Source organism: Pteronotus mesoamericanus, unplaced genomic scaffold, assembly GCF_021234165.1.
Source record: "Pteronotus mesoamericanus isolate MK-2021 breed Mesoamerican mustached bat unplaced genomic scaffold, CSHL_Meso_final scaffold_232, whole genome shotgun sequence".
NCBI classification, from domain to species: Eukaryota; Metazoa; Chordata; class Mammalia; order Chiroptera; family Mormoopidae; genus Pteronotus; species Pteronotus mesoamericanus.
In genome coordinates this window covers 13,079,893-13,104,658 of record NW_026555311.1, presented here as the reverse complement: position 1 = coordinate 13,104,658, position 24,766 = coordinate 13,079,893, and the positions used below count along the sequence as shown (strand labels likewise).

The window sequence follows — 24,766 nt, the reverse complement described above, 5'->3', positions numbered from 1 at the left end:
GTGAAGCATAAAAAGTAGACAATTTAAATCAGATAATTAAAAAAATCTGATGAGTGATAATATTGGCTTGATAACAAAATTTCCTATTTCAATAGAAGTTTAAGCTGATTTATAACAATGCTGACATTGCCTCTCAGATTGATGGTACAAAATGTCATTGAATATATCTGTGCAAATTCCTCAATCCTCTTTCACTTTTAAAAAGAGATTTTACTTATTTATTTTTAGAGCGAAGGGAAGGAAAGGAGAAAGAGAGAACTATCAATGCGCCCCCTATCATGAGACCCCTACTGGGGACCTGGCCTGCAACCCAACATGTGCCCTGACCTGGGAATCTAACTGGCGACCATTTGGTTCACAGGCCGGAACTCAGCCTTTTGTCTCAGCCACTGAGCCACACCAGCCACAGTATCACTTTTATTTTTTAAAGATTTATTGCTGTAGCTCTTAATCTAAGGCATATCCTTTATATACAATTTTTGAACCAGAATGAATTTTATTCTTTCATGGTCATTAAAAAGCTTTCCTTTTCACCAATCATTGCAAATTCTTCTAACAGTTCTTATGAAAGTCAAGAAAATGTTTTTTCTAGACACCAGAATAACATATCACTTACAGTAATTTATGTTGCAGAAGAGTTTGTTTCTGTGCAGTACATTCTGTTTAACAAGGCTTCCACTGAGAAGCTCAGTAAAGCATTCTAGGGGTACTAGAATAATTTCCTTCTGAAGACAAATGGCCCATGGTTGGCATGCTCCAGCTTGTGAGTTAGAGTAAAGTATGGACAAAGCATCTCTCATGGGAAAGTGTATGTGTTGAAGATTCTTGACCTTTTCTCTACCCTCTTACTTTCTTTTCTCCCTCCAATTCCCTATCTTTCTTTCAAAAGGAACAGAAAGAGACACCAGTCAGAAATATAGATATGCTTTCTTGGAGTCTTGGTGTCTTGGCATCCAGACATCAGGAAGCTAAAAGCAAGATGATTATTTATATAATCCTTAAAGCTGAAAATTTTCAAATACATTGCAACAAAAGAAATTTAAAAGGAAGTTTTATATACAGCATTCTGATTCCACTACACTGCCCACACATCACTAAGATGATTTAGCATTGAAATAAGTTTAGTTAATCATAAAAGTTAAACAGCTGCCACTGGCAGCTTATTAGTTTCAAAAGTTTCTGCAGAACTTCAACCAACATGACATTTTGATTGCATATGTCCAAGGAGTGGTAAAGGTTGATCAGTCAGCTTTCCACAGATGAATGTGCTCTGGATTGAATGGCGGCTATAATTATATATATTTTAGGAAAGGGATACACTGAAAAAAATCACAATTTTGTATTTATGAAGTGTTAATTTTTACAAACTGGAGATTTAACAATGATTGCTAGAACAAATAATTACATTTTTAAAAAAAGTAAAAAAAATGCACAAATAGTATTAACTAAAAAGATTAAGAAAAACTCTCAGTCCTGTTTATCTTCTTACTGAATGCAGTATGGAGTGTCATAAATGCCCTAATATCCTTGTTACACAGCATGAATTACAAATAGAAAGACCAAAGAAATGGTATGACTTACCTCTAACAGGGTCTGATACATGAATCATTTGTCCCTTTCTTATTACAGATGCCTTTCATTATAGAGTTCTCATAATCTAATAACCCATCCAAAAATATTCATAATTATGGAAGGCAATACCATTGCATTTTCACAGTCATATTATGATATTTTAGTGTGTTGAATACAGTAATTATTTATTACAAGTAACACATGAAAATACAAATAAAATATCTTTATGTACAAAGTGACCCATCATGATTTCTATCTAATATTTAATAATACACTTGCAGATTTTCCCTGTATTAACATAGTGGAAAACAATAAATACAAACATTAGGTAATAGAAGAACACCAAAAAAGTAGGAAAGTCCCTATGGATACAAACTGTCAGCTCTGGAAACTATAAACTCAAGGAAAGTTCATAACATCAGTGAACCCACACACCCAGGGCTCTCAGGTTAACTGCTCACAAACACCTTTCCTAAAATTTGTTCTCCAGAGAACGTTCTTATAAAATGTACAAATATACTCTTTCCTGTCTCAAAGGACAGGGGATACCCAGGATTTTTTTTTATTCTGTCAGGTTATTGCATGTCATCTGGATGTTGCTTTGTTGGGACAGGTGATTGGTGTAGACTAGTGAGCAGGACTGGAAGTTAGAATCAATTCCACAGAGCTGTCTCTCTTTCTACTCCTGGAGCATAGAAGCTGAAGATTAAGCCTGTAGAGGAAAAACAGTTCAGATTTCAAGAAAATGAAGAAGTGGAGATGTTGGGGCAGATCACGTTAGTGAATAGCTGAGTTTTTTCCACCCAGTAGAGTCACCTGAATTTCTCACAGCACTTCAAACACAACACGTCTGAAAGGAAAATCGCTATACTGCTTCCCAAACCTGTCCCATCTTGCTCCACATTCCCCTCTGTGCCGGTACAATCATGATCCATCCAGACACTCATGCTAGAAGTGTGGACATCATCTATAGTTCTAATTCTCCTCTTTTCCCACTGCCCACATTCAGTCAGTCACCAACTCTGGAGAATTTTAGTTGCTAGACATTTCTCTATTCCATTCTCTCCATCTCCATCTCTGCTGTCCCTGCAGATGTGGTAAAGCCCTTGTTTTTTTTTTCCTAGAAAATATTGCATTAATCTTCTGACTTCTGTGCTTACAGTCTCATTCCTTTTTAATTAATCTTCCACAGTAAACATTTGTGATGTGTCTCAAGCACAAATCTCATCACATTTCTCTCCTGATTAAAGCCCTTATCTGTGCCCTACCCCCAATGGGACACAATTCAAGGTCTGTTGCTTTGGATGACAATGTAATTAAGAAATTTATTGGCCACTTCCATTTTTCTCCTAATAAGTAGGGAGAAGAATGAACAGGAAACTCTCCACTTCTCCTTCACAGAAAACTGGAGGGAGAGCCAGACCTTAGGTTGATTACTTTTTTTTAAAAAGCTGGGCAGAAACAACTTTCTCTGTTCCAAAGAGCATCAGGAGATGGAAGCTTCTGTTCCTCAAGTGGGAAAGTGGTGGTGGCCTGCCCTGGCAGGGTTAGATGTTGTCTGCTACTGTTTTAGTGCTAGGGTTTTGCTAGAGCCTGGGAGGAGGATGGTATGGTGGTCATGGGGGTGGGCAGTGGTGCTGGGGTGGAAACCTGCATCCTACTATTTCACAGCATGGTTGGCAGAGTCAGGGTCTTTGGAAGAATGGTTGCACTGTTGCCTTGCACAGGGAACAGCTGGCCACTGGCCACCATGGCTTTGGGGGGCAGTTTGAAGGGCAGAGAGTGACCATAGACTCTATGTCAAGACTTTGTATGTGGGAAAAACTGTAGAACAGGGTATTTCTGATGTTCTACCAGAGCATCTGCTGCTGACAGCAGGTCCAGCACACACCAGAGCATGGTGTAGCTCTAGACAGAGCACAGGAATTATAAGGATGACTGTGGAACAGACTGTCCCTCTCAAATTTTAGACTGATTTTCTAGATGTGCTTTACATTCAAGGTTGGAGGATCCCCCAAAATGAGTAAGTGACTTCTTGATGGCATTAGTGAAGGAGGAAAGAATCTGGTTTTATTCTGCTTAGAAAAGGAAAAAGAAGGTACTTTATTCTCTTCCTGTGAAGACTTTATGATTTACTGTGTTAAACAGAACTTCCTATGACCTGATGCCTCTTCTGCTCCAGCCTCTTTTCCCATTCCTCTGGAGTTGAACCCTATATCCTGTAGGGGTGTGCTTCCCAAGCTATCTATGGTGAAGAACCATGAACCATGTTTTTCTTTTTTTTAAATTTCTAATCAGCTGCCAGCTGATTTTTTTAAAAAAGACAATAACATGAATCAAATGTTGCAGTGATATCAGATAGCTGTAACAATTTTTTAAATATTTACACTCAACTTCTGTTCTTAATCTCATTGCAGAACAGTATCAATGGCTCGCTGACCCAACAGCAGATGTGCACAGCGCAGCTCTAGGCTAACCAATTATTTATGAATTATTTCATATACCATGCAGTTTTACATTTTTTTGCATTTGTACATGCTGTTTCCTGCCCCTAGAAAGACCTAAATCACTTTTTTAAAAATTACTCTGTAAGTCTCAGACCAAATACCATCTTCTCTAAAAAAATTTGCCATTAAACTTCAAAGTCTCATGTTTATCTTTCCATACCACTGTCTTATTTTTAAAAATATTTTATTTATTTATTTAGAAAGAGGGGATGGGGGAAAAAAGAGGGAAAGAAACATCCATGTGTGGTTATCTCTTGTGCCGCCCCTACTGGGGACCTTCCCTGAAACCCAAACACGTGCCCTGACTGGGAATTGAACCAGTGACCGTTTGGTTCACAGGCCAGTGCTCAATCCACTGAGCCACACCAGCCAGGGCTATCTTATTATTTCCTATATTATGTTAAAGTGATATTCCTTATGTTTATTTCTCTCCACTTCTATGAGCTCCTTGAGGATATCAACCATGTCCTGTCCTTCTTTATATGGTGCTGAGTACTTGGCAAGGAGTAAGGTCTCTGTAACTTTTTGTTAACTGAACCATGCTCTTCCATAGGTTTCCATGGAGCTTTCAAGTGAAGTCAAGAGTTTGCAGCATAGATCAGCTAAGTAAACACCTGAATTTATGTGAGTAAGATTATGCTCATGATTATTATAGCATTGACCATTTTTTTCAATGATCTACCACCAATATAGGAACAAACTGGAGTTTTTTTAATCAGAATGTCGATAATAGCATTTTACTAGTGGTTTGACAAGAGACATAGAGAGTGGACACAACTCTATCCTTCCCGCTGGACAACTATATTCTATCTCCATGGCTGCCATTTTGGTCAGGCCACTTATGGGCAAATACATATTTTTGTTCTTTTTTAAAAAGCTATTAGTTGTCAGAGGGCAAATTCTTCTGTACACCCTAAAAAGCATCAAACACTAATTGCGTGGGCACTTAATCAATGCTTCTTATGAAAACCAAATTAAATCAGAAAAAATCCCCTTAGCAATTCTAGGAAAACAAAAAACAATCCTGTGTTAAGCTGGGGCAGTTCATTTCAGCAGGCCTAAAATTGGCCTGAGCTACTTTACTGAAGTAAGAAATGTATCTGCTTTGCACTGATTCCTGGTCAAAGCATGAAGCATGCAGAATAACAGTATTACTTGTAACCGGAGTTTTGAAAAATTTCAATTATTTATTGCTTAACTTATTGTAATGAAATTGGTCATCTGCTTATGGTCTCACTGAAACCCGAAGGGCTCTGTCACTCAGCTGGTTATATACAGCAAGAAATTTCTTACATGACCAGCTGGGTATGAGACTCCAGGTGAAACAGCATTTTGGATCACCTTCTGGGAGGTGCTCTGTTCATACATCATGGTTCCTGGACCCAGAAAGAAAATACATCTTGGTACTGTCCCTACGGAGGAAGGACAATCAGACCTCTGAGCTGGCTTCTCCAGATTTCATGACCTGAGCCAGTCTTTGCCTGTGATGTACATCTTAACTTTAGTGGAGCTGTTGTAACATAACCTTTCCTGCAATAAACTATAAATTTGTAAGCAATGTCACTTTGAGTCCTGCAAGTTGTCAATAGCAATAGAATCCCAACTGCCACTGTCAGTGTGCGTATAGCGACCCAAACTGCAAACTGCAATTAGAAGGGAACATTACCAACAGGCCGAAGAGTGGACTGTGTCATTCCTGAGGCAGGCAGGGCAACAGGAAGAATTGTTTGCAGCCACCCAGCCATTTATAACACTGGCAAATCATTTCAGTGTTTGTTTTTAGACAAACAGAGGATGATGGGTTCACTAACACAGACCATTAACTTTTCATCTTATAAAAGTCTTTAAAAATACTCTAAGCTGTAGCAGGCTAATAGAACAGATATTAACAAGTAGCTGAGTGAATGAAATTAGGAATCTTACATATTTACTGCCCAGGTGTGGGGAGGATTCATCAAGCTGTCAGTTCTTGGTTTTTCCTTGTGCAGAGTGCTCACCTAAAAACAGGAGATAGGTTTTGATCTGTAAGCTCAGAGAGTGAATAAGGATGAAAATAAAGTTTCTGGGCTTCTTTGTTTTTCAAGAAAAGTCCAGTTTCCCTGCAAGACTGACATTAAAGCCACAATTTGCCTTTTGGTAAGGTCTGGAAATTGTTCACAAAGATTTATGAGCTTTTTTTGGCCATCGTCTGTTTTCACCCTAGAGAAGCAAAGCTAACTAACTCCCTGGGAGTAGGATGGGGTGTGAGTGGGAGGTGATAGCAAGAGAGGAACCCTATGGAATGAGTTATTGATTTTTGCTTGTTCCATTAGCTGGCCCTGCCTAGTAAAACTATGTCATATATTTAAAGTGCCATTTTATCGGGAAGACATTCTAGGATCCTCTGTTTAATTCAGTGAGAGCTTTGTGAAAATGAATTTATAGGTCAGCATGAACACTTTGGTGACATACAGAATGACACAGGGGACGTTACGCAAAATAGCAGTGTTATTCCATTGCCCAGTATAAAGATAAATATTAACCTAGGAAGTTTAGAGACATGGCCCTGGATTTGCAGTCAACACACTTCACATTACCTGTGTCTTTCAGGTAGATTCAAATTTCAACACCAGTCACACTATATAGAAGCAACATGGACAAAAGTCTCCAACTCTGAGAATAAATGTCATCATTTTGCTCTAGGTTTTACCTGCCATTTAAGAAACCTGTCTTTTGGGGATGTCATTGATGTCACCTGTTCCCTGCATGGTCAATAAATAGTGCCAGAAACCTATGAGGAGAACAGACCAGATTTGTTCTTGGAATTTTCCTTGGTCCCATGCTCTGAGAAATGCCACACCAGAGTAATGGCCCTCATGGCTCCAAATCCAGAGCAACTCTTAGCTCACTAAAGGTGTGGCACCTCCTGGAATCTATGGATATGAAGTACAGGGATGACAAGTAAACAAAATAAACATTCTTGAACACCTACTGTCTTCCAGAAGTCATGCAAAACAAATTATATGAACATCATTACAACTCTTAATCTCTCCCTTCAAGGCCTCTCTAACTGGGAATAAAGAATGTGAAAAAGATTCAAAAGCAATCTGATTCCAAAACAGTTATAATAATGATATTAATGGTAAAAGCAAACAAAATGCATGTACCTAGAAAAAGCAAATGGAAGAAAATATACCAAACGTCAATAGTGATTTTGATACGGTTATATTTCATGAAAGTTTTTAATTCTTTTCTACTTTGTATTTTTCTATCTCCCATTATATATAATGTGGTCAAATGTTAAAATGGCAGTTTAAAACATAAAGAGATATTTACATGGTAATATATGTTGATTTTCCCAAGTAACAGTAAGTTAATACGTTAAGAGGCGAGAAAGCCCATGTGCAGCTTGGGCGCGAAGGGTGGTCTAGTCAAAATGCATGGGGAGAAGGAGCCAAATGTTGAAAGACTGAGAAGGCGGGCGCTGAATCGCTCTATATGGCATTATAAATCTATTAATCTTTTTGTTGATTTTTACACTTTTGCTCATTTCTTGCTGTTAATGAGCTTTTATTTGTAAAAATAAATAAGCAAATACAGATGTGCCTGCTAATAATACGCTAATAATGGGCAATTACCATACTTTAGGAGGAGGAGGTGGAGAGACCAAGACACCACCTCCTCCTTCAAAAGACCTTGAGCGCGTGGAGAGAGACAGGGACGGGAGATGAATGACGTTGGGGAACGTGCCCTGTGAAGTGGTTCAAAGCTGAGCAACGGAGCGTGGTTCTCCATGGCAGGCCTGGCAGGCTCAAGTGTTTGAACTCAATCTTAGCTAATATACACTTACCAGAGTTTTCTAAGCAGAACAATACTATAGTGAATTCAGATCTGCTTTTTATTCTTCCAAGTGTTTGAAAATCAAGTAATGCTTCAAAACTAAATTAAAAAATACCATGTTTTCTTTCTTCTGTGAAGTCATGCAGTCTTTAAGAAGTTTTCTTCGTAATTCTCATTGCTTTTAATATTACAGATGAGATATGGTATATTAACTTTCTCAGATGTGATATCAGTGGAAAACATATTTAACATGCATCCCATCACATATATATTTTGCAGTCTGTCACGGGATGTTTAACTTGTCCAGATTCCTTACTGTAGCTGTGTAGTATCTCATATTTGGTGTTAATTTTTTTTTCTTCTAAAAGCACATTCTTGTTATACTCTAGTAGGCTTTCTCTTTTACTTAAAAAAAAAAGAAAACCCTCCTAATTTAAATAATCAACTTTTGAACATTTATGGGCTCATATTTTCAGCAGAAGAACCCTCCTTGAGAGAGAACATACTTAAAAGAAGCAGGGAGTTTGGAAATGTGAACACCATGGCCTGATGAGAGGAGGCTTGAGGGCAAGGAACTGTCTCATCAGCAATAACCCTGGTTACTGAGGCTTGAAAAACCCAGACAATTTAGCACCCCTGGCATTTCCCTTGAAGGTCGGTGGCTGCAGGGCTCTGTTTCCTTGGAAACATGATTTAGTGACCTCCAAAATAACACAACTTATTTTCAGATATAAGATTAGAGTTTGTAAATTGAAGCACTGACCAATCCAGTGAACTCTTATGGTCATAGAAGCTCAAGTTTCTTTTTGTTACCACTTAGGCACGTTAATTCCCACCATATTTCTTAGAAGCAAATAAAAGTGTATCAGTTATCCATTCCGAGTGACAGATTCTATCAAATTATTTTCTGTATTTTTAAAATTTATAAAAAAACTATACAAGAGTTAGGGGGAAATTGGGCTATATCTGTGAACTTAGATAAAACCTAATCATTTCTGATTTTATTTTAGTTATATTTTTAGGAAAGATGTCACTATTGGGCAAAAGATATTAAGTAAAAGTAATTATATATAACTTCTATTGAGTATAGTGTATAATGTAAGTTTATAAAGAAAGCATACTTGAATAAGTTTGAAAGGCAATAGAAAGAGATTTGTGAGTGTTCAGGAACCAGATTTCAATAAAAACTGTGGTAGCACAAAGAGCATTTGGAGATCATTATGTTTCAGATTATTAATTCTAAGTTGTTGAAACTTAGACTATGAATCACCAATTTAGCCTTGTCCTCTGACCGAATATTTTCCATGGTAATCAGTTGGGTTGACCATTAAGAGGTTATTTTATTAAATGAGGTGTGAGTTCTAAGTTGAGATTGGCAGAAATAAAAGTACCAGAGAACAGATATTATTATTTCCATGACAATATTGCCTCCTTATTAAGAAAGGAAAGCTTGGAGAGTTAAGGGTCTTGACTCTCCTACCACAGTCCATTCCACTTATTACTGCCGTTACTTTGAGCGTGGGAGATAGCAGCTTATGCAGAATTTTCCTTGAGCCTTAGAGAAGAGTCAGATATTAAATTTGTCATCAAATAATAGAAGGTTCTTTGGAGTTTTCTCTTCCAGAAGCCTCAATTCAGGTGTCATTTGTCTTTTCCCTGGTAGAAAAGGGTGGTGGAATAGATGGTCCTGATCCCAAGCCCCCTCCTCACGAGGAGAGCCAGAGGCTCCTACCCAGAGGCTTCATCCAAATGCAGATTAGCACACCAACCCACAGCTCGAAGAGCTCGGAGGCTGCAGTGTTAGGTTACCTTCTCAGTTGAGTAAGGGAAAGCGCATGAAATTATTATGATGCTTGCTTGCAAGTCACAGGCAGGTTCTGAGACCTCTTCTTGACAAAAGGTATAGTCACACTTAGGTTTCTTCTTGAACTTACTTGGGACTAGTTAACATTTAGGCTGCTTTTCCCTGATCTGGTAGAATAGGCTTGGCTACTTAGTGGAGCCAGTGGAGAACATGTGAGTCATTTCTAATTATCCTATGAATGAATTTAACTCCTCTGCCCATTCAGATAGTTACCTCTGAGAGAACAGCATAGGAATAAAGGAATCGTGTACATTAAAGAGTAGAAGAGATCAATGAATTGAAGACGGTCTCTGTTAAGAGACAGTGGTTCATGTAGGGGGTTTGGGCATGTCCACAGATTTTGGGTGCTGACACCCTTCACTTCATCTATTGTCTTTTTATTTCGATGTTATTACAGTTGTTCCCCATTTTGCTCCCCTTTGCCCATCTTGTAGTTTGTTCTAGTTAGAATTTCCTACCTGAAATTTAATTCAGGCTCTCATATCTTGCTCTTAAAGTGAGGCAATATAACTTTTTGTTTTACAAAAAAATTTTGCTACATATTTATAATGTTATTTATCATTCTTTAACATACACTTCACATAACATCTGTATTCTCAGACTATTTTGCATAGATAAAATTAGTGGAACTCAATATTGTAAATGTGTTAATGTAACTTCGTATTTAAATTAGAGTCACATGTACTTTTTGTAAAGTTAATAATTTTTATTTATCTATTTTGTAATATCAATGTTTTAAATGTGTTCTACTCAAGAAAATAATCTGTGTTTTTTTAATTTTAAAAGATATGTAGCATCTCATTTATTATTGCTCTTGATACAGTATAACTCATAGAAATCACATCTATTTTTTTTAAAAAAAACCTTTACATTTCAAGTCAAGAAAAATTAAAACCTAAGAAAATGGAAGAAGAAATGTAAATTTTATCAACAGGAAATTGTGTTCTTTCCTCATGAGGAAACTCAATTAAAATCATATGAAATTATACAAAACATGATTTACATTTCAGTTTATAAATCTGGTTTCCTGTGGACTACATGCAGCCATACCAAAAATGAAACAAAATAACAGTGATAATAAAAACCTTGTAGCACATGTAGTGTTCTTTTTACCACTACTGCAGAATGGAAAATGCTTCCAGTTACCACCTTTTCTTTAGAACACATCTACACATTATAAAAAGCAATTTCTAAAAGATAATGCAATAATTTTACTAAAAATTACATTTTGGGGGCTTATCATTCCTTTAAAGGAAAATTTGGTATTTAGTGGGAGTTACTAATTGATTATTTATAAAGAAGTTCTATTTTTCAGTTATGTTTTAACATGAGCAAAATCCAAATTAGATTTTGAAATAAGCATTTTTCATCTAATCAACAGTTTGGGAGCTTACCAGACTCATGAGAAATTGTCTTAACTGTGAGAAGCTTCACACTCTCCTTATCAGACTGAGGTCTATTTGGAACAGAAAACATTAAATTAGCACCATGTAATTAGCATTGCATGTCTGTGATAGAAAGTAAACATGATAGACACAGAATGAAGAAGATACACAAGCATATATAGTTTATGTGTTTCTATGGCAAAAACTGTGTTTCTTCACATACAGATATACACATACTTTTATAGTATTTTCCAGTTTTGGAATCAACCCAATAAATTGCCATCATTCTGATACAGCAATGATCATCTGATAAATTAAACATCAAGATGGATCATGTGAAACACTTGTCACAAGGTCTATATGGTACATGTTCCCGGTCCTGAATTGTGAAAGGGAAGATATATATATGTTTCCGAACATTGGGGGCTGCTGCTGAATTCTAGGGGTGTCCCTTTTCACGAGGCACTGGGTTCTGCTGTATAGTGTCTCAACTATTTTAACCAAGAGGTCCCACCTGTCCTTTCTCAGATTCTAAACAGTTTGAAACCCCTGCTCCTTTCTCTAAAGCCTTAATTTCTAATTAAGAAGGGTAGGTGATCTACGGGTTTTATTTGGAAGGTTCATAGCCTCATGAACATACAAAAACGTCTATATAAAGACAGGGTACAAATTCAAGTCAACAAAGGAAACCACAGAATTGGTTTTTGACAGTTTGTCTCTTTGTAGCACCTTGATTGCCCCAGCTGGTTGGAATGGTAACAACTGTTTTGTTTTTAAAAAGTCAATGCAGAACACACTTTGCCTTTAATAAAGCCACTCAGAACTGTCTCAAGGGGCAGCCATGATTTTTCCCTAATTGTGAGAAACACACTGAAAAATTCACTGGGAAAATTATTTCAAAACTCTAGGTGTGTTTTCTATGATATTTATCCTTGTAGTTATATTCATTCTTCTGTTTTTATGTTTTTTGATTTTCCATTTTAATACTTTATTCAAGTTTAAGAACAACCCTCTTTTAGTTGTTGGAATTTCCCTGCTGAAAAGAGAGAGCTCTGACAGTCAAACTCCATTTACAATACTTCTTACACAAATTCTTAAAAAAAACAAAGTGTAAATAGAAGTTCAGTACTTTTTTCCTTATGTAAATGATACCATCAGAGCTTCCAGGGAAGAAAAAAAGAATGAGGTAGCCTTACTTACTGGTCGTTTCCATTTTCTGGTGTGCCTAATGAGAAGAGAGAATTGTTATTAGAGTTCGAAGAAGCGTGGCTACAAAAAACAAAAACAAAAACAAACCTTAGACCCTGCCATTTTCTATGCAGAGACATTTCTAAAGCCAGTGATTACCTTTTTTATTCACTCCCTGCCTCATTGATCAGTTTCTCAGATACTCATACGATTACCACTCATTCCTCAGGAGTGAGGCTAGTACATTCATGGTATAGTCCTAACTAGGCCAATTCCACTGAACTTAGTTCTGTACTAATAATGTTCATCCTGTAGTTTCATATCACTATGTGAAACTACAATTTTTTATCACACATTCCACAAACACCAGCAAATGTCTCTGTTTATTTCAGTACCTCTGGAAAAAATTCTCCTCAAAGTGCCTAATTATCTTTTTATACCACAGAATTGAATTTCTGACATTTCTTTATATATTGTTCTTTCTGGGGACACAAATCACTGCACTTGTGATGAACTATGATGTCAATATTGCTTCTAATTGCATCTGAATCATACTAATTCAGCCTCTCAAAAGTGCCCTGCAAAATGTCACGGAGGCAACTAAAGGCAACTGATCTTTTGCACACTTTGCCAGGCTGCTCTGGGAGAAACAAACCTGGTCAGAATGAGAACTCAGGTGATTCCTTCTGCACAAGAGCACGGCCTCCAGAAGCCAATGGTGGTAAAACTTTGCATTAACTGTGGCCTATTAGGCAAAATATATAATCACTTAAGGTCTCCTTGGTTCTGTTCCCGATTTTGTTGTAGTTTTATTCAGTTGCTCCTCAGTTCTTGTCTCTTGGATTTCTTTCCATCTTTAGTCTAGCTCTTGACATTGGATATATAAAGCCCTTTAAATACAATTCTCCTGCCCTGGAGCATCGTTTTATGAAGACCTCGATTGCCACTACTATTTTTGCTATGTCTACTTCCCCTTCATTAAGATACACCACAATGACCCTTAATCCCTGTGGTTTAATTCATGTTACCACGTGCTGTCCCACAAGTAGATCGAACCTTGTCTTCCCTACCATCAGTAGGGTTTTAAGAGTCTTGAAATTCCTATTATAAGTGCTCTATATGATATCACCTGTGACTCTAATAGCCCTGTTCCAACATGAATCGACACTTTTTGTGTGTCTGTTTTAATATTTTTCCTAGAAATACTGTAATATGAGTTTATTACCAGACAGATGCTTACCAACAGACTATATGCTGTTCTTATTTGGGCTAAAGCTCAGACTACAGTCAACATTATCCAGATAACCTCAATTTCGTACTGAATCTGATTCGTGTTGTCTTCCAGTGAGCAGAATAGGTTTACTAATTTTCTGAACTTAATGAAGTCTCACTGACACATTGAAGATTGATTACTGTGGTTGTTTAATAGTGCTAATTTAATAGTAACAATGCTACAAGTTCTGTATGACAAACAAAGTTAATGATAACCAAATAGATTTGGCTAATTGTACAACTACCAAATTTGGTTATAAAGTATAGTATGTCTTCAGAATAACTCTCCCTAGTGGTAGAAATTTTATTTTATTTTATTTTTCACAGTGATAAGAATTTTATACATTTTTTCCCTGAATGATGTAATTCATCCATAGAATCCTCTTTAATAGCAAATGTGAACTTTTCAGGTAACTTATTTGTAAACCTTCCTATGCAAAGCGATTTTCAGTAAAGAGTATTTTTACAAGTGGGTTTAGCACACTGTTTTTACCTCTCCTATGCACTCCACAGACTTCATCTTGGATAGTTGATTTCCCATAAAAGATGGTATTGGTGGTTTAGAAACTTAGGGAAATTGAATTGATTTATTAAACGGATATTTCCCTCCTGGAAACTCAGTAAGAAAACATATTTTAGATATTATTAAGAAGTTTATTCACTAACTCCCTAAGGGAGAGTCATTGATTCATCTTCTTATTATTTTCCACCAAGGGCTAAAATGAAAGCTCCCATTTTTTTCTTTCATTCTTTCTGTCCTCATAACTTCCCCTGCATTGTCATGCTCTTGCACCAAGCCCTCCAGGCCATGCATGGTTAAGGACGGCCTCAGGAGCAGCATTCATTAGTATCCTGGGGGCATACTGTCCATGGGGTAAACAAAGAATAGTGTAGCTTATATATCTTATAAAAACAGACTTTTACTTTTTAATAGTATTTGAGACTTAGGTAGAGTTCTGTTAATGAAATATTTACATTTAAAGTGAGGAAAGACAAGGTTCTATTTTACTGGTAACTTAAAAATTCAACTCAACAAGAATATAGTAGGTTCTGTTATATATTATAAACAATGCAATGTGAACACTATGTGGTATGTGACTGGAAAGGCTGCCTGATGTTATGGACCAAATGTTTGTGTTCCCAGAAAATGCCTGTGTTAAATCTCAGTGCCCTATATAATGGTATCAGGATGTTGGGACTTTAGAACTCGATTAGGTCATGAGAACTGAGTCCTCACGGGATGAGTGCCTTTATAAAAAAAAGACTGCAGAGAATTCTCTTGTTCCTTCCTCTCTGGGAAGATACTGTGAAAAGGTGGCCAGCTATAAACCAGGAAGAATACCCTCATCAGATACCCATCTGGCATCTGGCTTGGATCTCTCAGCCTCCAAAACTGTAAGAAGCAAAAGTTTGTTTTTTATGCCACCCAGCCTATGCTATTTTGGTTGTAGTACCCAGAACAGACTAAGGGGGAACAGGCACATAGAAAAGCAACTCTACTATGGCATGAGGAATATCATAAAATTCTACAGCATTTAAAGTGAGAGCAGTCTATTCTCCATAAAGAGATGGCGTGTTATAAAAAGATGTATTAAATTGGTGTTTGAGCTCGGTGCTAATGGACAAATTGGAGGTTGGGCATGTGACAAAAGTTAAGTGGTGGGCTGGACATTCTAAAAGGAATGGCATGGACAAAGCATGGCTACAGGACACCACAGCACACAAGCAGGGCAGGGGTCCGGAGTGGAATGATTGGTTGATGCTTAAGATAACAGAGGGGATTGTGAGCCATGGAAACTGAAGGGGGATTCAGGTGAAACATTAAATAAAAAGTTCCACTTCCTGGAACAGAAAAAAGACAATAAAAACTGGGAGAAATCTGATGAAGTAGGGACCTTAGTAATAATGTATCAACCAATATTAGTTAATTAATTGTGATAAATATGTCATATTATTAATAAGAATAACAGCTATAGGGTATATGGGAATTCTTTGTAACTATTTTTGCAGTTTTTCAGTTAATCTAAATCTCGATTAAAATAAAACATTTGTTTAAAAAAAATGTAATGCCAATATAGGAACAAAAAGTATTTAAGAGGCAGGGAGAAGATGAAAACAAAAAGAAGAAAACAAAGAATGAGGATGCTTAAAAGAGAGCAGTGTCATTTAAAAGAAAAGGAGAAAGACATCTAAATGCTCTTAGAGATGTTAAGAAAGATAATAAAGAATTTCAAACTAGAATTCCACTAATATTTGCAATAACGTTCAATCCCAAGGAACCAATTCAAGGAGCAGAACACACTGTCATGGAAGACAACACTTTCATTGGATGGAAACTGTGCCTCCCAGGGTGGGAAATAGGTCACAGAACGTTCCTCCCAAGATTCTGGGCCCCTGAACTAGATTCCTAACAAGACTTCTCTTTGCCCTCTGTTCCATGGAAAACAAAAACAAAAACAAATCTTCACTACAGAAAAGCATGTATTTTATGCCTTCTTTACTACCACCCACAAAACTGGGGCTATTTCACTGAAAAGTATTTGTCCCCATTTGATAATATCTGCCACTGGTAGTTATCCCTACTCCTTTCATTCACCAACATTTCATGGATTTCTCTGTCCCTTCCCCTCTATTTCTGTGATCAAGCAATATGGCATTTTATTTTTTCTCTAATTCCTCTCTCCTTCAGAGTTTAAATTAAAGTTTAGATATAGCATGTGTATTCTCCTTTGGGGAAAACAAAATGAAACAAAACAATGTTACCCACCTGGGTCTGTCTTCCTGCACATTCGATACAAACCCACCAGAACAAATACTGAAAGTGTTAGTACAATCAAAGCAATAACCACCGGCAAAATAATACCTAAAAAGTATTGGAGACATTGTCAGTTAGAGCAGAATTGAATTTCATAATAAATAGTTTATGAACTGAGCAAAAGCATGCATGCTTTCTTCTTTATACATCATTCTATTTAAAATACTGTATTTTAAGCAAAGAAGATTTATCTGATTCATGAGTTTTGCCTTAGTTGTCATTTCTGACATATCCACTTGATGTCAGTCTTGTAGCCTTTCTGAAATAAAATTTCAAACCTTAAGGAGGTAGTTCCCCACTTTCCTGGAGACTGGAGGAGTGAGGAGACAGGAAACAAGAGGCAGAACATGTTCTCTAGACCTAGAGTCAGCTTTACGTTCACACATTATATTTTTTACTACTTTATATTATTACTTTATGATGATGTTATTGGGAAAAAAACCACATATAGCCTATGTTGGAACTACTCTAGTTATAAAGGTGACTTTCTAAAAAACTCACAAATATATTTCCATAATAATATCTTAAAACTAGAAAAGACATAAGTGAATATAATTGTATATCACAGTGTATATTATTTCTAAAACAACATGGTTCAAGAAAGATGTGTAGATATCTATATCTATAGCTATAGAGATATATATATAGCTATATATATATATATATATATATATATATATATATATAGGCGATTTTGGTGTTTCCTCCTTTTATTAAGAGGAGGGTTTTACTTTTTAAAAAAGCATCCGCCTTTTTTTCTGACAGTCATTTCTCAGATTAAAACAACAGTGATAAAAGGAAAACACTGCCCTAGTGATATAACTAGAGACATAGACATTACCGTTGCCATTTAGTTAGATATTCTTATCTGCTTCCTTATGTATTTCTCATGTTTATTAGGGAATGAGAATAGTTATCCAATTAATTTGTAGGGTGGATTACACTTCCACTGTTATGATTAAATATTTGTTTCAAGTACAATCTTTTGGGTTCATATTAGACCTTGAGTGATGCCTCCCCAAATGAAGGTAGGAGTCAGCAGATCAGTAAACGTGATGCTATTATATTGAATGGAATGGCTTTACCTAAACCTCAAATAATCTTTTAATATCCCAGCTTCATATGTATTCATCTTAATTTCCAGGGAAATTAATGAATATTCTCTATTTAGTGCCAGCATACACATATACAGGGTGGGGTAAAAGTAGGTTTACAGTTGTGAGCACGTGAAACATAGTTTATTCTTGTATTATTATTTATCAACTATTATATTATTGTCCATATGAACAACTTATAAACCTACTTTGCCCCACCTTGTATGTTATATGATATATATGTTTTTGCTAAAATGGAACATTTATAAAAAGGCTATTTTTAAAATTAAGGCAAAGTTTTATAAAGGTGAACAATTTATTTTTTTATGGAGATCTCTGCATACTTTGGCTTATCTGAGACTAGTCTTTTAATTCACCTTGAAATTTGGTAGTAATTGCTTAGCACTAAAGTAAGAAAATAATCTCAAAGGTGTCCTCATTAAAATAAGACTCACAAGTAGGAAATTCTTAAAGCAAGTGGCAGTTAGATAGGATTATAATGGGGTTGCAGGTTCAGTAAAGCTGATAAAAGTCTATAATCAAATCCCTCCAAATTCAAATATTCCACACATCTACTGTTATGAATGTTACTCACTGGAATGGGAGGGGTTGGTTGAAGAAGAACTTTCCTTTTTTTCATTCTCAGTGCCTATTATTTTAAGAAAGAAAAAATAAGTTACTTTCAGGTATGTGTTCCAATCCTCACAATCCTCCCTTCATTCCCCCATGACCCCTAATTGAAGTAAGCCTCTGTGATCTATAGGTAGGATGTTCCAAATAAGTACATTTGATCTCATTCTGAAAGAACTCTGTTTTGCAAATAAAGACTGGCAGAGAGTTAATGCATACAATTGGATGAGTTGGGGTATGCATCCATGAAACCACCACTGCAGGAAGGTAATAGACATATCCATCACCTCCAACAGTTTCCTTGTGTCCCCCCTTTTGTGGATGTGCATTTTTGAATACCAATTATAAATTAATAAAGCTGGGTTTTAAAAGAATGGTAGAGTTTTCTTGGTGAGAAGGAGTTAAGCAAAGTGAGTTCCTAGTCGTGCACACAGGAGTCATACCTTGAGATGGTGAGATGTTTTCTGGAATTGTTGTTGATATTGAGGACAATAAACTAGTATTAGAAGTGGAGGCATTTGGTTGTATACTGCTAACTGTTGAAAAAAAATGAGAAATCCAGAGTCAGATTATCCTATCAACTCTTCTTACTGCATTTCTTTGCAGATTCAGTGTCTCTGAAGATTAGTGAAAACTGTTTCTTGCTGCACAGTAGGACGTATACAACTATACATTAAATCCTAAGTTCATCAATTCCTTCTATAATGATGATTCAATCTGGAATCGCAATACCTCGGTATCAGTATTACATTCTCAAGAACTGCCAAGAAAACGTGCGTACATCTCTTATCTTAGGCTACAATCTGTTTCACCTACTGCACAAGATTCTTCTGGGTTGAAAATCTATGCAAAAGTATTCACATTTCAGTTATTATAACTTTGGGTGATAGTGATATTTTTCCATCACCCATCCTTAAAATGAACATAAACACACAGGATTTCATTTCTTTTCATTTTTGTAGTGTTTCTTAGTGGTTGAAGAGAAAAATTGCAGTTGAGGCTCTGGTTAAAAGGACTGGAGAAAAAAATAAAAAAATTCCTTCATTTTCATCTTTAAAGCTCAGCAGGCACAGAAGAAAATTTATATATCTTATCTAGAGAACCTGCTGCTTGGTTTCTACCACTGACCATTATCTTTTCTTCCAAGGAAAATGCGAATTTAACTTATTATAATTATTTTTGTTTGCATAAATCAACATTTGCCATCTTCAGTCAGAAGGACTGAAACACAAAATAAATAAAAGTAGGTTATTCAAAATCCAGAAGTCTCAAAAAATTTCAAAGAAATATAAATAATCAAATGTTTTGTCAGTGTACAGTATCTATTCTTTGTAACTTTGGGATAAAATGAAATCTGCATTTAGAAAATTTTTGAAAAATCATTCTCTTTTTCTTTTAATATGAAGTGATATTTTTTCTATCACAGCTATTTGCCTTGGCTCTCCACTGAACTGCATGTTCACGGAACGCGAAGGACACAGCTCCCGCCATGCCCCGCGTGGAGCTCTGACCACACCGGCTGTGCAGGAAAATACAGCTGGCAGCCGGGAGGAACTGAAGAGGCATCTCTTACAGATATGTCCCCTTGAGAAGTACTGAGGCCATGTATAATTGCCTCAAAAAAACTGATATTGCCTATGGACTGCCTTGGATCTTTCCTTCTGTGCCACCCACACACCGGCATGTATTGCATGCTCATGCATTTTTGACATCTGTGGGGGAAGAATAATGTTTAGAGTCTGTACTGTTCTTGCATGCAAGAGATATGTGGGAGGAAGCTAGATATATGCCCATAAGAACAAAGAAAAATGTCAGGCTAGTGCACTAGGCAGGCCAAAAAAGGAATATTAAATGAAAGAGTAGGATCTAGCTGAAACCTTGGTACTTTTAGTTGCTTTTTTCAGTGTCAAGTGTTTGAATAAGGGCGGATGTTCTTTCAGTTGTCTTGGTAGAGAATGAGATGGCTGATTAAATAACCATTTTGGAGAAAATTAGACACATGGACTTTGGTTGAAAGGTACAACTCTCTAGGGACCTAATCATGCTATAATAATATGATATTATATGAATAAAATGTAAGTTAAAATAGCACATAATTTTATAACATTATATATAATATAATGTTAGTATCAAGTACTTTTTATCAAGTACTAATGGCATTAATCCATCCAGAATTTCCCAAGGGTTAATTTTCAAGACTCCCACATTATTACCTTCTCATAGACAGGTTAAATGGCAATTATAGTTCTGAGTATAATCTATCTAGTTGAGATGAAACTCTAATTTTCTATTTTAAAATTTTCAACTATTATTGATAATGATCTATTGGTAGGCAATAGAATGAACTTTTCTTAGAAGGAGAATTCCTTAGACCCCTGAACAAAAACTTTTTAAAAAATTTGTTTTTCTTTTAACCTCAACCTTCAGTTAATAAATCATTTCTGAATCCAGTACCTACACACAAACACACATATATATATACACACACACACAATTTACCTCTATTATATGTAATGCCTTCTGATGTTTTCTATTCTCTTTTATTTGATTTTTTAAATACTCCTCATGCCACAGTAATGAGAGTAAACAAACAATTCGAGAAATTCCCTCCAATAACGTGATCATATTAATGAAATTATGGGTCTTGGCTGGACTCATCAATTGTGAGCCTAATGTGATACATTCTCAGACTAAGTTAGTGGGACCACAATGTGTTCAGAGCTAATGATCTCTGCAAGTTTTGTTGATACTCTGTTTTCCTAGGTTACTACTAAAATATTATTGACAGAGGAGGCACAAGGGAGGTACAAGAGAGATACAATAGATAGATAAGAGCAGAATTCTAAAGACTGAGTACCTGGTTAAAAATCTGACTCTTGTACTTATTTGCTGTGGAATCTTGGACAAGTCACTTAACCTCTTTGTATCTGAGTTTTCACATCTACAAATTGTGATTATAGTAATTCTACATCACTGTGTTGTGAAAAATAAGTAAAAATAATTTAAATTGCTTAGAAAAGTACTTGATACTAACATTATATGTAATGTTATAAAATTATGTGCTATTTTAACTTATATTTTATTCATATAATATCATATTATTATAGCATGGTTAGGCCCCTAGAGAGTTGTACCTTTCAACCAAAGTCCATGTGTCTAATTTTCTCCAAAATTTAAAGTGTAAAAATACATGAAATAGACTCTTAAGAAACCTCCATGTTTCCAGATGCTTCCTTGCTCTAGTTAGAGACAAGAGAAAAGAGAGTGGATGGTACCCTTAGATGACTTGGGTTTGCTCTTGAACTTTGACTTTTGGTGATTGGAATGATTATTCAGTTGCAGATATTTTGTGTCATGATTTAAATCCAATTTGCAAACTTCAGGCCAGGACTTGCAGCTGGCTATTTGAGGCAGAGACTTTCAGAGCGAAGTTTATTATAATAAAAAGAACTTCAGAACCAAGACTGTTATAATATTATGCAAATTTATACAATTGGTGTCTGACAGTGGTACATATTTGACCCTTGCTGTAAATCAGTTACTAGATAAATCAGTGGGAGTTTTAAAGACAGAAGACTGTCTTTGTTGATAACCCAGGGCACCTGTGTTGGTTAGGAAGATGCATCTCACAGAATGGACACTATAGACAGTATAATTGACCAAGGTTCTCCACCTCCTCTGTAAATTCCATCCCTGTGTTTGGGATGAAGCCAAGGCTCCCAACCAATAATTGAGCCTAGCAAGAATGTGAAAGCAGGCTGTTCCTGGAAGCCAGGGACTCTTCTGAGGAGAGATTCAGACTGGAAGAGTCCCTGATGGTCTTCTGGAACCTTCTTTAGAGGAAGTCACATAATACATATAACTAATGGCAGATAAGAGTGAGATACAGTAGAAGAAAAAGCATTCTAATGTAAAAAAAAGTAAAACTGTATTCTATTTTTATTTCCCTTATGTGTTCTACACTTTTTATTGATAGGTGTAGGTTCAATGTGTCTGAGGGGCTAAATTCAATAGAATTGAATGATCATTAATTGTTTTGAATTATTTATAAATAATTAGAACTGGTCTCTAATTGCAATTTGATGGATTTCTGTTCCATTTTTAAAGAGAGCATCTCAGAATTTAAAACTAAATCATTCACTTCTCAACACATTTTCTTTATGTGGCTTCCAGTAAAGCATATTATATTTCTTTTTCTCCTACCTTACAGCTTATTCTTCTTTGTCTCTTTGGCTGGTTCATCCTTTTTGCTATGACTTACAGTTTTGGAGGTCCCAGGACTTAGTCTTTACTCCTCATCTCTAACTTCACTATTTTCTTCATTGATCAAATTCAATTTCAAAGTTTAAATACAACATGAATGCCAATGATCCCCAAATTTATATTTTCAGCCCAGGCCTGTTTCCTAAACTCTGACGTCATAAGTCCAGATGCTTACTCAGAAAATAATAAAAACCTAAACTGAACATGTCAAACTTGGACTTCTTTATCTGCAGCCACCTCATCTTAGCTGATGGCCATCATTCTTTTCAACTGCTCAGACCAAAGACCTCAGAATTCCTTGGACTCATCTCTTTCATTCTATCCCACACACAAGCATCAAGAATATCTCCTGAATGTACCTTCAAAATTTATCCAGAATTTGGATATTTCATGCCATTTACCTTATGTCACCTCAGTCCAAGCTACCATCATCTGCCTCTTGGAAAATTTGTAAAAGGTATCCTTGCTTCACCAGACAGTCCCTCCTCATATTTCACAGTTATACTTATGAAACATGAGTCAGACCATGTCACCCTTCTGTTCAAAACATCCAGTATTTTTCCATTCCATTTTTATAGAGAGACTCAGCCTTTGCAATAGCCCATGAAACCCTGGGTAATGTGCCCAGTCAATCCCCTGCCTGCCCCCTGCCCATGTACTTGGTACAGTTTCTTAACATACCAGGCATCTCGTCATGTTCTATCGCTACTTGGATGCTCTTCCCCCACCTATTGGGTTGCTTACTTCTTGTATTTACTCAGATTTTTTCAGGGAGGCTTACCTGACCACTTTTATAAATATGCAAACTGCACCACTCCAGAACTCATCATCTCTTCTTCCTAAACGGCTCTACATTTTTTCTTGCTCATAGCACTTATCACCTTCTACCTTATTATAGTTTAGTTAATTAATATATTTATTGATTATGGTTTTTATGCCCTAGCAAAATAAAAAATTCTTGAGGGCAAGGGTCTTTATTTTGCTCATTGATGTTTTCAAATGCTAGAACAGCGTCCAGAAGTAGGATCCACAAGTCTTTGCTAAATGCATAAAACTTTTGGCAGCTAAAGGGACTGCTGTTGAAGACTAACTGTATTAATGAGAATGCCTTTTTAATCTTAACATAGGTTTGTTACATATTTAAAATTACTGCATTATTAGTTTTTTCTTCATTCTGCAATAACAGAAAAAAAATAGATACGTACTCTGGGCCCAAGAGTACCCAAGAGTAGATGTTGAAGGAAATATAACAGAGTACAAGAGAGGTAGGCCTTCCAGCACAGCCCAGAATTGATAGATGTGAAGAGATAAAGAGTACAACAAAACAGTATGTCAGGGATCAAAATAGGAGAGACTATGTTATTGTTCATTGACTTTTACTTAAAAATTAGCTCTTAACAAGAAGGATTTGAGGAACTTAAGCAATGATATATACTGTAAAATGAATAAAATAGAAATAGGAAATCAGAACAAATGCAAATTGAAGAAACAAACAGCCTCCTTCTAAGAGTTAGTTTAGTTGCTGGCATTGCCATAAGAATTGACTCTGAGCACATTCACACTCAGAAAAAAAGAGTATGGTCTACTCTAGGCTTTTGCTATCATAGAGGAAAATGGTCTATCATAAAATAAATGGCACATAAGTGTTACAGACAATAAATGCTGTGAGAATGTTTGGTACCATTCCGTGTTTTGGGTAGAGAATGTGCTGAGATAATCCCTGAAGTCTCTTTTGGCTTTAAGATTTTACATCTTGTCAGGGTTCTTATCAGTGCAGATTTTGTCAGAACTAGAATATGTTTGCACCCATGATGGCTTACCTGTCTACTTAACGGGCAAAATACCAAACGGGAAGGTTTCTGGCTTCACATGATGAGAACTGATTTCTACTCTCATCAGACCTTACCTTTCTGACATAGCTGTATTCTTAAAGCGATGCAAGAAAGAAGTTTTATCTCCGATTTCTTTTACTTTACTCTGGGCCATCAGAGTGACTAACCTGAGGTAATGGTGTCCTCTAATTCAGTAGAAACTTTGCATAGAGTTTCATTTACTTTAAATATATCTGTAGAAATGCGTGTTGAGGAAGGAGGATGTATTTTTCTTTTTAGATTTGATTATGATATTATTAGTATACATAAAGTTATGCACAATATACAAAGAATAAATGAGGCACTGTGCTAATTACTTCCATATGTGCTTATTCACCTTATTCTTAAACACTTTAATCCTGTGCTTTAAAGATGAGAGATACTGCGGCTCAAAAAGATAAGGTAACACCTGACAATAGTGGAAGAGCTAAGCCACAAGCCAAGTATGACTCAAACACCTTTTTGCCATGTAACCAACACATTTGC

General features: G+C 36.2%; 1 protein-coding gene across 2 annotated transcripts in view; it reads right to left on the bottom strand.

Moving 5' to 3' along the window:
* Positions 1-1,730: 1,730 nt before the first annotated feature.
* Positions 1,731-24,766, bottom strand: part of EMCN (endomucin) — a 92,447-nt gene continuing 69,411 nt past the window's right edge. Inside the window, exons 6-12 of one of the 2 annotated variants that reach the window (XM_054591686.1) lie at positions 18,590-18,682; positions 18,112-18,165; positions 16,375-16,470; positions 12,348-12,372; positions 11,157-11,218; positions 6,003-6,076; positions 1,731-2,284 (exon numbers count right to left, since the gene is read on the bottom strand). In XM_054591686.1, the coding sequence (XP_054447661.1) occupies positions 6,042-6,076; positions 11,157-11,218; positions 12,348-12,372; positions 16,375-16,470; positions 18,112-18,165; positions 18,590-18,682 (365 nt within the window). In that variant the 3' untranslated portion in view covers positions 1,731-2,284; positions 6,003-6,041. The remainder of the gene's footprint in view (positions 2,285-6,002; positions 6,077-11,156; positions 11,219-12,347; positions 12,373-16,374; positions 16,471-18,111; positions 18,166-18,589; positions 18,683-24,766) is intronic. The other variant, XM_054591687.1, reaches the window with a different exon arrangement.